The 17,161-nt window shown below is 44.5% G+C and overlaps 1 protein-coding gene across 3 annotated transcripts in view; it reads left to right on the top strand.

Annotated features, from left to right (window-relative positions):
• The first annotated feature begins 29 nt into the window (after positions 1 to 29).
• Positions 30 to 17,161, top strand: part of EPC2 (enhancer of polycomb 2) — a 41,618-nt gene continuing 24,486 nt past the window's right edge. Inside the window, exons 1-2 of one of the 3 annotated variants that reach the window (XM_090143488.1) lie at positions 30 to 461; positions 13,417 to 13,576. In XM_090143488.1, coding sequence (XP_089999614.1) covers positions 309 to 461; positions 13,417 to 13,576 — 313 coding nt within the window. In that variant the 5' untranslated portion in view covers positions 30 to 308. Of the gene's footprint in view, positions 462 to 11,975; positions 12,630 to 13,416; positions 13,577 to 17,161 lie in introns of those variants that run through there. The other 2 variants (XM_031590782.2, XM_090143489.1) reach the window with 2 other exon arrangements.

Below are 17,161 nucleotides of genomic sequence, written 5' to 3'. Positions count from 1 at the left end.
CTCCCTCCATCCCGTCCCCCCCCCACCCCGGACTCTCGCGGTGGCTGCCGGGATCGCTGGCCGCTTTGGTTAATGTCCGCCATGTTTGCCATGGCGCAGGGAGCGGATCGAGCGAGCCCGGCGCGGATCTAGGGCTGCGGGGCGTGCGCTGTGAGCTACGGGCGGCCCCGCGGAGAGCTGTTCCGGGGCGGCGGGACCCTCCATGGTGGTGCGGGCCGGGTGCGGGAGCGGCTGGGAGGCGGCGGCGCGGCCGCACTGAGGGCCCCCCCGCCCGCCCGGCCCCGGGGTGTTATTGTGAGGGGGAGACAATGAGCAAACTCTCCTTCCGAGCCCGGGCGCTAGACGCCGCCAAACCGCTGCCCATCTACCGCGGCAAGGACATGCCCGACCTCAACGACTGCGTCTCCATCAACCGGGCTGTGCCGCAGATGCCCACGGGGATGGAGAAAGAGGAGGAATCGGTAAGGGAGCCGCGCAGGGGGGGCACCATTGTTTATCAGACACCCCCCTCCCCTCACGGGAAATAGGCCATCGGCATTCACCAAGCGCACTACGCACGCTCCCCACCGCGGCGCTGCACGGGTTTGACGGGGCCCTGCGCAAAGAGCGCAGCGTAAACTGCTGTCCGACGCCGTAAGCGGGCCCTGCTCCGCCATCTTCTTTGCGTCCCGACTCGCGAGTGTTTTGATTAGCGGGGGGGAGGCCTTTACGCTAGCGTAAGAAGGAGGAAGGCGCAAGGCGCGTCTCTGAATGAGCGAGCGGGCGCAGCCGGCGTAGCGCGCTTCAGCCGCTTGCCTTGGGCGCGGGTTGCGGGTCAGGCGGCGCGTGTGACAGGCGGCGGCGTGCCGCGCCGTGCGGTCGGCTTCGGGCTCGTCAGCGCCGGGGCTTTTCAAGCCGAGCGCCCCGTTAAGTCGGGTAGAGAGAAGCTTCGGTTCGCTCCGCTGGGGGGTTTTCGGTGTGGCAGCGCCGCTGGGAGCCCTGAGGAGCGCGGTGCCCGCCGTGCGGCAGCTGTCCCGCAGCTGTGCTCCGCGCCTCGCCGCCGGCGGCTGCGCTGCGCTGTGCGGAGGCGCGGGACGGGGAGCAGCGGAGCGGTGCTGGCGGCGCGGGGAGCTCCGAACAGCACGGCTGCTGCCTCCGGTGTGTGTCAGACGTGGCTCGTTTGAAATGAGCGCCTCGTTTTTGATTAAACGGTGTTGGGAATTAAGCTCGCTCGCCTTTCAGCTGCCAGGCTGCCCGCGGGCTGCCGAAGCGATGGTGAAGTTTTGGGTTGGTTGCTGCTGTGTGGATTTTAGCTTATGTTGATGGTAAAGCGTTGTCTGTTCTGTAAGGAGAGGTGTGCTAAATTCCGCCAGGCTGTATGGAAGATTTAGGTTGGATGTCAGGGGGAAGTTCTTTGCTATGAGAGTGGTGAGGTGCTGGAACAGCTGCCCAGAGAGGCTGTGGATGCCCCGTCCATCCCTGGAGGTGTTCAAGGCCAGGTTGGATGGGGCCCTGGACAGCCTGGGCTGCTATGAAACATGGAGGTTGGTGGCCCTGCCTGTAGCAGGGTGTTGGAGCTTCATGATCCTTAAGGTCCCTTCCAACCCAACCATTCTGTGGTTCTGTGTCTGCCCTGAAGTGTGGCTGTGTGGGGTTATGTTCTGCAGGACTCTCGATGTGAAGCAGCAGAGAGGTGCAGTGTGAGATAAGTTATCAGGGCACGGTGTTCAGCTGTGCCATTGATGGAGAGTTTGGGGTACTGCTGTGTGCTGACTGCTCTGTTTATGGGGTGGGTCTCAGCCCAGTGCTACACAAATGATTCTCAGTGTAGATTTCTGTGTCAGTGGCACATAAGGCTTTTCCAGGTTTAGGTGGCTGTAGTTAAATGTATGAGAAGTTCACTCCGGGCAGCTTTTTTTTTTTTTTTAATAGCAAATATTGCTGTTATTTATAGGGAGTTTTGGGGGAAGAGAACTGCTCACATGTTCTTTTCTGACATTTCCATTATTCAGGGGTCTCGGGGAATGGTTTTAAACTGAGACAGGGGAGGTTTAGGTTAGGTATTAGGAGGAAGTTTTTCACCCAGAGGGTGGTGAGGCACTGGAACAGGTTGCCCAAGGAGGCTGTGGATGCCCCATCCCTGCAGGCATCCAAGGCCAGGCTGGATATGTCTCTGGGCAGCCTGGTCTGGTGGTTGGTGACCCTGCACACAGCAGGGGGTTGGATCTGGATGAGCATTGTGCTCCTTTTCAGCCCAGGCTGTTCTAGGATTCTTTTTTTGTGTGCTCAGCCCCCTGCTCTGGCTGCATCTATGAGAGTTGTTGGGGTGGCTGGTGTTCACTTGCACACGCAGAGCTCAGTGTTCCTAGAGCTGAGGGCTGCCTTCCAATGCTGACTATACTGACTAAAACTGTATTTACAAATTTTCAGGACCTAAAGCTGCTTGATGTATCTACCTCGTCTCTCTAGTAGAGGTGTATGATTTGCTTTGTTCATGATTGAGATTTTTGCATCGAAAGAAGCACTCTGGTTCCCGTCTTTTAATTTTTTTTTGGTGTGATTTCATTCTTATTATCTCTGAAGTAGTACTATTATTTGGTATGCCAGCTTAAAGTTGGCGGTGATTCACTGTTATCACTTATTTCTAAAACTACTTCTGAAGTTATTTGGATAATGAATTAAAGCGGTGCAGAGTCGCTGTGGTTGCAGGCAGGGTGTTGGAGCACACTGCTGGTTCTCACATCTGGAGTTTGGGTGTGAGCATCGTTATTGGACTTTTGTTTTGATCTGATCTTGATGAAAATCCCAGAACGATTTCCATGTAAGTATCTTAAAGATTTATGTGTGCTCGAAGCGTTTTACAAATCAGCAGCTCTTCTTGCTCACATGGAGGTTCCAGCTGTGAAGGGATTAGGCTTCTGGTATGTAGTATGTTTGTGTTAGCGAGTGTTTATCATTTATCCTGAATTAAACCTGAGTAGGAAAGCATGAGTGTTCTCTAATCTCATGTAAGAGGGAGCTCAATTAAGCAAAAGTAGGAAGCTGTCCTTTTGTGAGTTTCAGATACTGTGTGAGCATTTTGTATTGTTTTTCTGCTGATGAGTGAGAAATGTATCTCACAAATCCTTCCAAATAGAAGGGGGGGAAAGTTGCAGAGTAGAGAAGTCCTTGTGTTGTTTGTTACTGCCTAGCTATTTGTTTTGTGATTGAAAGAATGCTCTTTGTTACCATGCAAACATCTTCTGGCAGAAGAATCCTCCTTAATGAGACGCACATTCAGCCCGAAGTCTTTCAGAAGTGAATTTAACTTTGCTGGAATTGTTTGGAAGTGGCGGCACTTGATAGGAGTAATAATGGTGGTAATTTATAGTGACTAGATTGCCTGGTACCTGAGCACTCACCTCGAAATTCTGGTTTGAACATTGCTCACTACAGTCGAGTTTGATGCTGCATGGCAGAGCTGAGGGTGTCTGGGGGGGAGGAAGTGCTGAAAGGCAAAGTGAGGACATGGCTTCAGGTTATTATTATGCTGACAGTGTGGATGAGAAGTGAATTTCATGCTCAGTCCCTGTGTGATCGCCTCAGGATGCTCTTTTACTGATCGTACACTTAATGCTCAATTTTGAGTATTTTTAAAGGCTGAGAAGAGTAAATTTGAATACTTCTCTTCGTTCATATTCTCTCCATCCCTTCGGTAACTCAGTTCCTGTTGTAGCATTGGAAACTTGTGTTTGTCACCTGGTTTGCAGTGCTGCTGAAGCAGCTCACTCCTCCTCTGAAGACAGAAGCATTCACTTTACTCAAGTCATGCTTTCTTGTTTGGATACTTCTGCTGATATAGAGTAACACAGTGAACATTTTTGCTGATACAGTGAATAGAAAAAGTTCAGTCAAAAGCACTTGAAAATATGTGCATATAGACCAGAAGGGATCATTAATTTTATGGCTGTGCTTGCTTTTTAAAGCAAGAAAAAAGGAAGTTGTGCACCCATCCTGCATTTGCATTTCAGTTTGTGCATCCTTATGCCTAAAGAATTCTCCTGATTTCTGTTTAGTAGATGAATTTATAGCTGCTTTATAATATTTCTGTAGAGGGGCTTCGTGCTGCATATGCTGCATCCATAAACACATGGATGTTAGTTTCAGGCTTCAGGAATGCTCTGCTTTTGGCCTTCCTATCTCTTGTTGAAATCTTACATGCTTTACAGATCGTGCCCTTTTTTGTTCATCGTATTTATAAGGAGATAAATGAGGTTAGTTATTACAAGTAACCATCAGCATAAAAGCAAGTGGTTTTGTTTGGTACCTGTTCCTTGAAGTTGTGCTGCCACTTGCTTTCTGCAGTGAAATCAGAGTTTGGAGGTGTGTGCAGCAGTTCCTCTGCTACTGCTTGTGTTTTCGGGTGGTGCTCCAGGTGTGCTGTGACGTGGTTACTGGGAAGCATGCTTCTTTTACAGCTGAGTTTGTGTATGGAAGTGCTGCAGGTGATTGCTTTCAGAGCATAAATAAATAGCTTTAGCTGTCACTTAGCAAATTTATACTGAACTATGTGCATTAACCTGTAGGAGCTTTAAACAGTTAGCTTCAGTTTGTCAGAGGGAGGTCAGGTTCTGTTGCTTGCTGTGCTGCCAACCTGTTTGGCTTCTAGGAAGATGTCAGAAGAAAAGCAGTCAAATAATAAGGTGTTGATCAGTAGTCATTACCTGGTGCTATCTGAGACACCTGCTTGAAGAGCACTAGAAAACTAGGAGAATAAGTACATTAATGAACATTACATGAGAAAAGTAGTTAACTTAGACTGGAGAAAAAAATGCTTAGTTGTTTCACAGTTAAATTTGTGAAACTTCTGACTGCATATCATCTCTGCCTTCCCATTGCATCTAGAGGAGAGCTTTGCAGTCTGTTTGCTCTTCCATCGAAGTGCTCAGTCTTTCATTATAAATCTTCTTACTTAGATTTGAGTGGAGATGCTAGCAGTTCTGTTTTCAAGCTTCTGCAGCTGTACCTTTTCCCAGATAAAGTGACAGGCAGGTTTTTTTATTAATTCCTTAGCCAGTATGCTGGAGCAGATATCCTGTGAGGTGCACTGTGCTGTTTAATGATCAGAGTGGTCTGGTAGGGAGTGTGCATCTCCCCACTAAAGGATCTGAATGAGGAAAAAAGGGACCTTTGGCCTTCCTGAGCAGGTATGCAGTTTCAGGAATGAGAACATTGTTAGTTTTAAAAAATAATAATAAACTTAATGCTGGATCTTATATATATTTTATTTTTATTTTTTTAGGGTGTAGCTTTTTGGTGATTCAAACTGTTCATAAAGAGCAGTCAGCACCTCTTTTGTCTAGTTTATTAGTTAAGGTAGAATGAATTTCGCTTTCCAAATGCTGAACTTAAAACAGCTGATTTTAATAGGCCATCAAGCAAATGTCATGAGATAACGAGATCACGTAGCTACCATCATTCCATGCCACCATTGTGCATGTTAGAACAGGTGAGACCTGTCCATAAGTGACTCCATGTGTGGACTGAACCTATTCCAAACTTGAGGTCTGTGTGTGGGGTGTGTGCTCATAACCTACAGTCAAACCCTCCATGTTGCTTATGAGGGCTGTGTAAAACAAAGATGATGCCAGGACACCTCTGGCTAACGTAGGGGGTAAGCAAAGGAGAGCTGAAGTTCAAGCCACACAAATATTCTGGAAGACAAACAGAAAATCCTGAGAAGATTTTTCCGAAAGTCTAAGCACAGCAAACCCAGGAGTCTGTGTTGCCCCACAAAGCAAAGACAGCAGACTTCTTTGGGGGAGGAAGAAATGGGCTTTGTGTGGTTCGCACCAAAGGCTGATGTGCAGGTGGGGCTGCATTATTCCCAGTGTAAGTTAACTTCTCAGTTTGAGTTCAGCACCTTTATGCATTTACTTATTTACCTATTTACTTGTCTTTGTGTATATTAGGGGGCTGATGGGATTACCAGAGTGTTTGGTGCTAGGTAGCATAACACCGTATTCTAATCCTTGCAGATTTTCTTAAAATCTGTTCTCTTTGTAAAGCTTTCCTGTCTTCAGGTCTTATGTTTCTCCCCCCACTGGAGCCCATTGAGTCAAACAGTGCTGTTCCTTGCAGGTGCACTTTCCAACTCAGTTTCCCAGATATCATTTCAGTTTTCAGCTGTCATTTTCCGCCCCTGCCTCCAGTGCTTTTACCTGCAAAATACTTCTGTGGCCAACAGAAGCTTCCTTTCAGTCTGCGACTTCTACTTTTTAATGACCTGTTTGGTAATTTCAGCCTCAGTGCTCTGTAGGCTGGGTTTTGTTAACTGTGGTTGGGAATGAAAATCCCTGCTGATGGGCTCGGAGCCCATCTGAGCAGTCAGCTCCCTGTGACCTGTTGAACTCAGCTTTTCGTTTGCTCTGGGTGTAATTATGTGGCTGAAGGTAAACAATACAAAGATTTGCCCTTAAAACTCATCATCAGTTTATTAGGGCTTATCACATTAACACCTATCAGCTAGCCTGTGACAACTGCTTCAAGTATAAGCTTAGTCTGTGCAAATGTCAAGTGATTTATCTTTCAAGATACAGCTGAGCCTGTCTAACTGCAGCCTGCAGCCAGTAGGTACCCTGCATCTCCCTGCTGCCTGATGCTTGTTTTCCTGCTTCCTCGGGCTTCTCTGAGAGCTGAGCCCCATCCTGCTGCCTAGCTGCCAAAAACAAGTGTTGTGTGCTCCTGGGGGAAGTGGTGGGAGCAGGTGGGGTAGCAAGCTTAGGAGCAGAGGAGCGTGAGACTGCTTTCCTGAGGTTAAATGGGTTCAGGCCTATCTTAACACCATGCTCCTAATTTAGACTAAGTTGCATTTTGGCTGCAGGGTGCAGTCCTTAATGCCAGTCCACAAAATGTGCCTGAACTCATTTGGGTGTCAGGCTGGGAGCGGTGGGATCTGGGGAGCTGGCTGTTCACACTGCAGCTTTACACAGGGCTTTCCCTTGCAGGTAGGGCACTGCATGGGAGGGCTTATGAGGAGGCTTTGCAGTTGAGGCTGTGCTCTGTAACATCTCTAATGTAGGTAGGGGTATTTCCCCCCCCCCCCCCCCCTTTTTTTTTTTCTGCTTAAGGGAAAGAAATAATTGGGACAGCTGCAGAGAAGGTGTGATGTGTTGCTCCTGCTTGGCAAAATTCAGCAGTAGTCAGCTCCGTGCAATAGCCGTGTCAATTGACATTAGTTGAGATGTCCTGTTTGAATAATTTAAATCAACAAGCATTAAATCTGCTTGTATTAATCTTGTTTTTAATTATTTTTTCTCACAAGAGATCATTTTGGTGGTTGCTAAACATTCAGGAGGTTATTTGGAATTTATTTTGCCAGCAAAGCTAATACACCATGCCTCGGTTTTACTTCTTTGAGCAGTTCTGTGCCTTGGTGTATTCATCAGATTCTGACTTCACCATTTCTAGAGATAAGTAACACAGTATTTACATAAACAAAATTACAGTTAAACCTTAGGTGAGATGAAAGCTATTGTTAATGAAGATCAATTGCAGAACTGATATTTGTGTAACAAGTGGAGGAAATCAAAACTCGATTATTGCTCTTAAAGGAAGTGAGAAATGGGGGGAAAAAAATCTTCATTTCTTCCTTCTCTGGTGTGCTCCACACCTCCCCAATTCACCGACTTCAGCAGTGGTTTTCTTTGTGTGTTCTCACATCTGTGTCATCTGAAATCCCAAGGAGTGCATGGTGTGCCTTGGGAGGCCGTCCTCCCCTTTGTTACATGTCACTTCCCTGACACTTCTCCTTATCACTGAATGGTTGTTTCCTTCCTTTTATCTCATCACATCCCCCTGTGATGCAAAGCTGGCGTATTTATAAAAGTTTTCTGCCCCTTTTCCCTGATCAGTTTCTGTTGTTACATTTTAATTTGTCATTTGGTTATCTCAGTGTTCTACCATTTCTGTTTTGAGACTCTCACTTCTTGTCTGCCAAATCACCTTGAATTGCATAACAGGCAATTTATGCTTGAAAGGGTTCTGGTGATGGTTTGTATGTAGTAGGAATTTATTTTGGGGAAAAAAGCAATGCAAGTTAGAGAACTAAACACGGAGTTCAGTGAGAGAGAGAAAACAAGTAAACACCTACTACTTGAATGCAGAAATGGGATCTGAAACATTCCAGGTATTTGCATCTCTGAAGAAGATAAAATTGCCTTCGTACCCAAGCTCCTGGTAGCTCCATTGCTAGGACAGTAAGCTCTCTTGACACAAGGAACTGCTTTATTTTTTTAATGCATGTCTGTCGTGTAAGCATTCCTATCTCTTCATCTCCAGCCTGAGAACAAAAGTAGAGGGGAAGGCTCAGTGTGAAATCTCAGTCTTATAAAATGCTATTGCAGGACAATCTCATTAAAAAATTAACGATACGTGGGTGTTCACCTCTGCTTCTCTGATTGTCTGACTTGAGCAATCAAGTTACACTCGTGGAAGCACTCTTTCAAGAAAATAACAGTAATTCCTTGGATGCAATTTGTTTGCAATTTTTTTTGTTCAGTGTTATACCTGTTATGTGCTGAGTGATACAAACGTATCACAAACTGCTAAATGAATACATTTACTGAATGTTCAACTGTTTGTAACAGTGCTCTCTAAAAGGGATGCAATGGCACCTGGAAACAAAATGCTCCTTTATTTTTTCTTCCTTCCTCCCTTCCTTCCAGCTCCTTTGTAGACCCGTGTATCTAGATGCCAAGCGTCAGCCAAGGAAGTTGAGCTCACTCAGGTATTTTTCGTGGCCCTTCTGTTGTATCACTTCAGCCTCCGTCAGCATTTTTGAGGTGGTATTCAGGTGGTTTGTCCCTAAGGTGCACGTGGAGACAGAGCAGCTCATCATTGACTTCCAGATGTCACTGGTATTGCTTCATGATGTTGTGGGTGATGAAGCTGGAGAAGGGAAGGCAGTGACAGACAAATGTTGTTGCTGATTCTTTTTTTCTTTTTATTGGTCCCTTATTAACATGGGACAAAAAATGGAATGCCTTTTAAGTAGCTAAATAGTAAAAATCTTACTAAGTCTTACCCAGTGTAGGGATTTCTGTGAATCTGTGGAGTGAAGTCATGCATTGTGGTTCACATTGCTGCCCTCCTTCATCAGGCTGTGTGTAGCAGCAGTGTGCTAGTAGTATGGTTGGTTTTTTTTCCTGTAGTCATAATCTGGCAGTGAGGAAGGCAAAACGGCACGGGGAGTGGGAAATGATTCTTGTGAAAGAAGAAGGGGGGGAGTTTGCATTGAGAAAACACGACCTGGCCAGCAGAGAACTTAAGTGGTTTTATGAGCCCTTTTCGCCTGCAAGCAGGGAGCACCACGCTGTCTTCTGCTGGCTTTTTGGAGCTGCTTTCCACAGACAGCCAGAAACCCTGCATGGAAACTGGGGAAGGAGTTTTGGTCATATAAAGCACCCTGCTTTGGGTACGGGGTTTGGATGCACCATATAAGCTGTAGTCTGCCCAGCTCTCCGCACTGCTCTGTAACAGAGGGAACCTTTTGAGGGAACCCTGACCTGAGGAAACAGCACAGATGATTGAACAGATTCTGTTGGATCAGGACCAAAAAAAACCCCTAACAACAATTTTATATGCTAATTCACTAAAATACTTGCTTTACACAATAAGCTGTGAGTTCCTCTAAGATGCTCATTGCTGTCTCAAGGGTGAAAATCACGGTGGTGTTTTCATGCTGTGTATGTGACTGTTACAAGTAACTGCTTTCCTTCCCAGGGCAGAAGAAGGGGAAGGATGGAAAAAAAGGTCTGTGTGCACCCTGGCTTTTTTGGGTGTCCACCTGCTCCTCAGTGTAGGTGTAAAGGAGTCAGTGCCTGTGGTTCCTGAGGCAGGTAGGGCTGTCACTTACAGCAGGGCTGCACTTTGGTTAGCATAGCCTTTGAGCTTCAGATCACTGCTCTTTTGGTGCTGTTTACAGATGTCTCTGAAATGTTTTGTTGGAACAGTGGTTGAGACTTTGCAAGGTGAGCCTGCTGATCTCATACCAAAACTTCTGTTTCTGAATGTGTACGTTAAATATAAAAATGCTAACTAATAGCAATTCCTGATTTGAATCTGGTGTTGGGCAAGTCAACTAGCTAGACTTTGGTAAGGTTTACTCATGCTGCTTTTGTTTGTTTTAATTCCTTTTTTGGTTGGAGGTAGAAGGGAAGGTGGCTCTAGTTTAGCAGAGGAAAAAACCCATTCAGAGTAGCTGAACCTGTTACCAAATTCGCATTCCTTTGCCATCGTGCTTACAGTTGCAATGGGCTGCAATAGAGTCAGTGCCATTTGCTTTAAAAGAATTGATGTTACAGCTACGCTACAGTGTGTGTTGTTTCTCTTATGTCTTGGTAACATTTCTTTTCTAAAAGTCAACTGTCTTCAAAATACGTCAGGTGAGTGGTGTGACCTGAAGCTCTGCAGTACTGCAGCATGCTGTCCCAAGTTTGCCTTTCTGCCTTGCGGGGTAGGTACAAATTAAGCAGGTGTGATTGTCAGATTAAATATGTATATACAAACTCAAAAACAACAATAAAAAATTGGACAAGTAGTCTAAAGGTGGTGATACAGCTTTTGTTTTGAAGTGCTTGGTTGTTGCCTGTGAGGTATAATTGAAGGGTTGAAGAAGGGACCAGGCATATTCAGTAAGTCCTGAACTTGTTTCTCCAAGGGAACTGTGTCCAATAAGGAGCTGCTCTTTGCAGTTTCATAATGAAGACAAAGATCAGCTTTTCAGTGTGAGGATGGTGTTTAACCACAGGGATATCCAAACACACTCACCCAGAAAATTATTTATTTAAAGTACAGTGAAACTATTTCAGGGGGAGTGTTGTGGGAAACAGTCGTGTGAACTTAAAGGATAAAGGACTTTTTGACAGATGTTCCTTTTAATCCCCATGGCAGCATGTTCTGCATTTCCTCTCATGCTCACTCTGTGTGTGAGAGCCTTGCATCTCCCCTGCTGCAGAGCCAGGTACAGGTGGTGATTTACTGCATGTCTTTCAAGAGAATAAGAAAAGTGGGCAAAAGAATGCAGTGTGTGCTGGTTGCTAAATGCATTGTTAGACCTTGAAGATTGTCATTGGGTTGAGTCAAGCCGTTTAATTAGACTCATTTGTATATCTTCAGGGTGCGTTTGAATAGAACAGTTCTTAGGGCTGGAATTTGTATTTTCCTTCATGTTCAGTAGAAAGTTTTTTCATTTCTAATTGCAAAAATGATATACTCTACCTATTTCTACCCATTTCTTTGGAAGCTCTACTGATTGAGTGACAGTAGTGCTTCCAGAGCTCTTTGTTTGAAGGCTGTGTCATGCTTGAAGACATTGTATAGTGAAGTGAGCACTGACACCTATTTTCAGCCTTTCCTTGGGAACTCCCTGCACACCTACCAGCAGTGTTATGGAAACTGAGAATGGAATTACTCATCTGTGCTGTTCAGTGGGCCATGGAGCAGCTTGCAGAGCCTCAGCACGCTTTGAGTTTTGGTTGCTGCGTGCCCTCCTTTCCTGTTTTCCATGGAAGTGAATCCTTATTTACTCATCTACTCGTTCATTACCGGAGGCAGCAGTTGCACAGACAGCCTCCATGTGCCCTTCCTGCCAGCACTGAGCTGTGCGGTTAGCAGGCGACTCCAGGGATGCCCACAGAAAACAACTCAGTAATGAAACAAATTTTATTTCAGCTGAATTACCTGCTCAGCACTGTGAAGCTTTCCCAGCCAGCTTCGTGGTGGAATGACAGATTTATTCAGCGTGTTTTAACTCCAGCACATCACGCCAGATATGTGATCGCACTCTGGTCTTAATTCTAATAGCGTTCACTTGGGAGCCTGATGGTTTGATTTAATGTTGCTTCATCTGCTACAGGAGATTCCCAAAGCTGCTCTTCCAGTCACTGATCTGCTATATTCTAACTTCACAGAATTTGCATTATTTACATTTCTGCAACGTCTTAATATTTAAGAAGGCGTAATTCATTTGAAAAATCATCGACATATTTTTAAGGATAGGCTTTTGTTCAATGTTCTTTTTGTAAATAATGCTCTGCTGAATTAAAGAGGAAGAAGTCATGTTCTCGAGAGGGTTTCCCAGACGTGGTGCAGAATCTGCACTCGAGGTGCTGAAGTTTGGGCTGCTTTGCCCAAGCAGAACAGATGGGGATGTGCCCCATATGTGAGGCAGGGTGGTCCCTGGAGCTGTGGCTGAGGAGGGTAACCCCAGGGAACCAAAAAGAGAGCAGCAAAGGCTTTATTGCTGTTTATGAGGGTGGATAGTGATAGGACAAGGAGGAATGGTTTTAAACTGAGACAGAGGAGGTTTAGGTTAGGTATTAGGAGGAAGTTTTTCACCCAGAGGGTGCTGAGGCACTGGAACAGGTTGCCCAAGGAGGTTGTGGATGCCCCATCCCTGCAGGCATTCAAGGCCAGGCTGGATGTGGCTCTGGGCAGCCTGGGCTGCTGGTTGGCAACCCTGCACACAGCAGGGGGTTGGAACTGGATGAGCATTGTGCTCCTCTGCAACCCAGGCCATTCTGTGTTTCTATGCTTATTCTTCTCGTAGCAACAGGCTGCGTGGGAATGGCTGGAAGATAACCTGAAGCCCCTGCAGCAGGCACAGCAAGGTTGTGTGGGTTGGGGAGAGCTGAGCTTTAGAGTGGATTTCTGAGTTGATTTTCTGCTATGCCATCTTTCTTTGTCTCAAATTTTGGGAGCTGGAAGTGAGAGCACTGCTGTCCAGGGAGACTGAGGAAGTGGAGGAGGAAACTTGCAGGCTCCTGGCTTCTTGAGAGAACAGTCACTAAGCTGCGAGGCTTTCACCTGAAATGATTCCATGGCATTTCTGTCTTCTGTCCTGTGAGAATGAAGTGATAACTGTTTAGGGAGTCCATGTTTTCAAGTGATTCACTTTGAGGATGCTTTGTCACTTAATGTCTGAACTTCTAAAGTAGGAACTGCTGAAGAAATTGGAACGAGGAAATTAGCTATTCTTTTGATTTGAAACTGTTTGTAATAACGCTTTAAAGGACTTAATGTATATGCTAACTGGTCTTAGATACATTTTTCTACATGGTAGCTTTTAATGAGTTAGGAAATCAGAGCTGGTATAAACCAGACAGGTGTTTTGTGTAGTGGGAGTGACTTTTTCACAGTCTGGTAGGAGGTACACGCTTTGAGCAGTTATCTGTTTAGAGCTCCAAGATCTGCTAGGAACCTCATGGCTCCTGAGTGATGGAGAACCCATCTCTCGTCACTAACCTGGAAGCAAACATCCTGCTGTCCTCTAAAATATAGGGAAGCCTGATTCTCTTATCTGGAATTTGCATACAAACCTGGGAAAAGAGTAGGAGAGTAGGATGACTGTCTTTGTAAATACTTCTGTAAATAAACTCTTCATTTTCTGTCTTGCAGGAACATCACTTGCAACGGGCTATCTCAGCACAACAAGTTTTCAGAGAAAAGAAAGAGAGCATGGTTATCCCAGTTCCTGAAGCGGAGAGCAATGTGAACTATTACAATCGTTTGTATAAAGGAGAATTTAAGCAACCAAAGCAGTTCATACACATTCAACGTAAGTTTCTGAATGTTGGTTTTTGTGGTTTTTTTTTTTCCTTTAATTCAAATTAAGTAATCTTCATACAAGCTCAGGGGCAATGTTGCTCCAGTATTCAGTAACTGAGAGAACTCAGAAATCCAGGGGGGATCTGTGTATGTAAATTCCAGTTTATCTTGTAAATTTCTGGGTGAATTTAAGGATAAAGGTGAGGTTTTTCCTACTGTATTTGTTTATGGGCTCTGTACTGATTTGTACTGATGTATGGTAACTGGCAAGCCTTGTCTTCTGTCAATGCAAAAATTGATTCAAAACTCTTTAATTCAGAAGTTCAGTATAAATGGAGATGAAATAAATAGAGGAGGTTTTGTAAGGAAATCAGCCTTGATTCTACTGGTTGCAACAAAGTTCTGGAAGGTTCGTTTTCAGTTAGGCTAGTGGTGATGTTCAGGCTGTTTGCTGTAGTATATATGACTTTTCCACTACTGGCTGTAGTAGGAGTTATTGTGTTTTGCTCTTATTTTGCTAAAGTTCTTTCCTTTCTGTAGGGAACTGGGTCTCAAAAGATCTAAAGACCTAATTAATTAATCATAGTTGTCTTTGGATGTTCAGCTGACAAGTGTTTGTTTCAGTAGCTTAGTTGTTCCTTGGCAGGCATGCATGTTTGTCCTTTGCAGCATGTCATTCCGGGGGGTAGTTTTGTGGCTTGGACTTCCCTTGGAGTTAATCTCTATAGCAAACCCTCAGATGCAGTTATTGCAGTGATTTATCACTCTGTATGTTGAAGCACAAGTTCAGTGCTGAGTTTCTGCGGAGAGAACTTCTCTTATCATCAGTTCGTGTTTTTGTTTCATAGTTACATTGGAAAGACAGTTGACAGAGGTGTGCTGGAATATCTAGAAAAGAAAGTACGCTCATCTTGCTTGTTCTGGGTTTTGTGCAGACAGAGTGCTGGAAAGTGTTGATGAGCTGTTCATCACATTTTTTAGCTGTCTCCAAGAAAAGGCTGTTATCTGTAAGGAGATTGGAGCAGAGAAAGCATTTTATGCTTGTCTGCCTTCTGCTCTTCTTACAGATGCAACTGAGCTTGAAGTCAGGCAAAGATATTTAAACCCAAACGCTGATGTCTACTGAAGATCCTTAGGTAACTTCTCACTAGCATGGTGAAGTCCCCTATTTTTCATAAGTTTACAAAGTAGAAGATCTTTGGAAATAACATGCTCAAGATCCTCTATGATACATTAGAAATAATGGTGGTAATGTAAGACATGAGTTAAAGGAGATGAAGTATTTCTCTCTTTTCAGTTGAAGAAACAAACCTGCAAGCAAGGCAGGTTGACTAAACTGAAACAAAGCTGCGTTTCTTTGAACATTGCCAGAAATGCTGTTAATACTGCTAACAAACAGGATTAGACGTGTTAATATATATAATGTCAGAGTGTGCCTTGTCTTGTTAAGACTTGATCTTTCTGGGGACATAATAGAAGGTATTAGAGCTGAAAATAAACATCAGATAATGCTTCAGGATAGTTTTCCAATGTAGCTTGGTTGCAGTAGGTGTGATACAAAGCTGCTTTATGCTTGGCTTGTTGTCACTGTTTAGCAGTTGTTCTAATGCTGAAAGCAAGAAGAGTGATGGTATGTGCTTTGGCTATGGAAGCTACATAAACCATCAGATGACAAGAAGCTATGTACCACATTCCATATTTGTAGTTATTACTAAGAAATTATGAATAACCTTAAATAATTTTGCAGCTCATCTTAGAGATGAGGATGTTAATCTTTACTAGAATAATTCTTTTCTGTGTACTACTAGTTCAAACTAGAGGAAAGTTTGTTTCTTATTGAGATGCACAGACATACACAAAAAATGTCCACTACCAACAATAAAAAAGCTACCCAGAGGGGGTCCTACAGCTGGTACTATTGCATGTAAGTTATGTTTTAAAGTCTTTTTGTAAAAAGAGTAATAATCATCATCTGATGCTTTATTATAGGTAATGTAGCCAGATGTTTTCAAATGCAATTTTGAATACTTTGTTGTATGAGGTGCAGCCTAGTTATTCTGTTAAAATAAAAAATAAAAATTAAAAAAAAAAAGTGTGCATTTCTCATAGTTTAGAGTTGCTTTTATTAAAAATTAATTACACATTCCACATTTCAGGGACTGCAGCCCAACATGTAAAGTAGGTATTTGCATGGTACCTGCCTGCGGAGGTGTGTGTTGCAGGTGGGGAGCACTGGAAGCTCTGGTTCATTCCAGTATTACAGACAGACCTGCTGTTGAGCTGGTGGTTTGCTGCTTTGTTAACTACTTTGGATATAATTACCATGATGTGGTTCTTCATTTGCATTTGGTCAGCACAGACGTGTTTGCTGCCAACAGGATCAGTGCTGCTCTTCTGTTCTTAATGCCAGCACCCTCCTTGTAGCAGCTGTGCTCTGGGGGGAGCTAACCCAGAAGCAGATCTGGCAGTAGGCTTATCTTTGGTTTGCTTTGGTTAAGTGAACTTGTGGGTTTCTCATTTCTCTGGCTTGGCTCAGCATGTGGTTGCTGAGGTTGGTGCAAGGAATGTGAAGGAACTCATGGCTGCTGGGGAGGAAAGCTGGTGGAAGCACTTGGTTTAGTTGTAACTCACGCCTAGGTCAGCTTAATGACTGCTGAGCCACAGCCTTAATTTTCTTAAGTAAACTAAATTAAATAATTTAGCTACACTAAACCCTATTTTATGTAATTTAACTTCTAAACAAATTGCATTTCCATAGTTTAATATGAGCTTAATATGTAGAGGAGCTCAAGTAAATAAAAGCCAATCCCTCTGTGAAAGTTACTGTCATCAGGAGTGGTTGCAGTGGCAAAGGGTGTAAACTAGGATGGTAGTTTTGCAACAGCAATTAGCAAGCCAACAAGTTCTGAATGTTTATTTGAGGTGAGGCTTAGTGATAGGATCATGGAGGCCCTTTTCTTCAGTGCAGTGTATAAACATGTGGTGTGGGGAGGGACAGATGCTTTGGAGTAGGAAAATGACATTCATTTCTCAGCCACAAGAATTTCTCGAGAACTACCAGGAAAAAGGGTTGTAGAAAGTTGGCTTGTATTGTGAACTGTCACATTGGTTGGTTCTAAAATGCTATCCACTAGCAGGGTGTCTGAAATACTGTGGTTGCTGGGACTGAGGCTAGTTCTCCACAAACTTCTGTAGGTGTTAATGAGCAGCTGCATCTGTTGCTATGGCAGGAGTAGAAATGCAGTGTGATGAGTGGCCACACTGGGCGATTCAGATCACCTATGTATTGAGGGCAGCTCCAGGATGGAAACTGGCTTTTCCTGGAACCAATGCAGTGTGCTATGTGCTTGGAAAAAGCAAAAATAAGGAGTAAGGATGTCACTAAGTGTGTTTGAAAGAGCAGCAGTGGGCAAACTTCAGGGAGAGAGGATGCTTCTGTGAGTGTCCCAGAGCTGTGACAAGCTAGCTGGGGGTTAACTCACTCCTTGTGATTGCATGCTGCAGCTGAAGAGTGATAATCATGCATTCTGTTGGAATGCAGTTGTTACTTCCATTGCTTCAGCATCATTAACCTGTGGCCTCCATGTAACCTCCC

This window comes from Phasianus colchicus, chromosome 7 (assembly GCF_987193195.1).
Source record: "Phasianus colchicus chromosome 7, bPhaCol1.hap1.1, whole genome shotgun sequence".
Lineage (NCBI taxonomy): Eukaryota > Metazoa > Chordata > Aves > Galliformes > Phasianidae > Phasianus > Phasianus colchicus.
The sequence above is the reverse complement of the archived record's forward strand: the minus strand, read 5'-3'. Positions and strand labels throughout refer to the sequence as shown.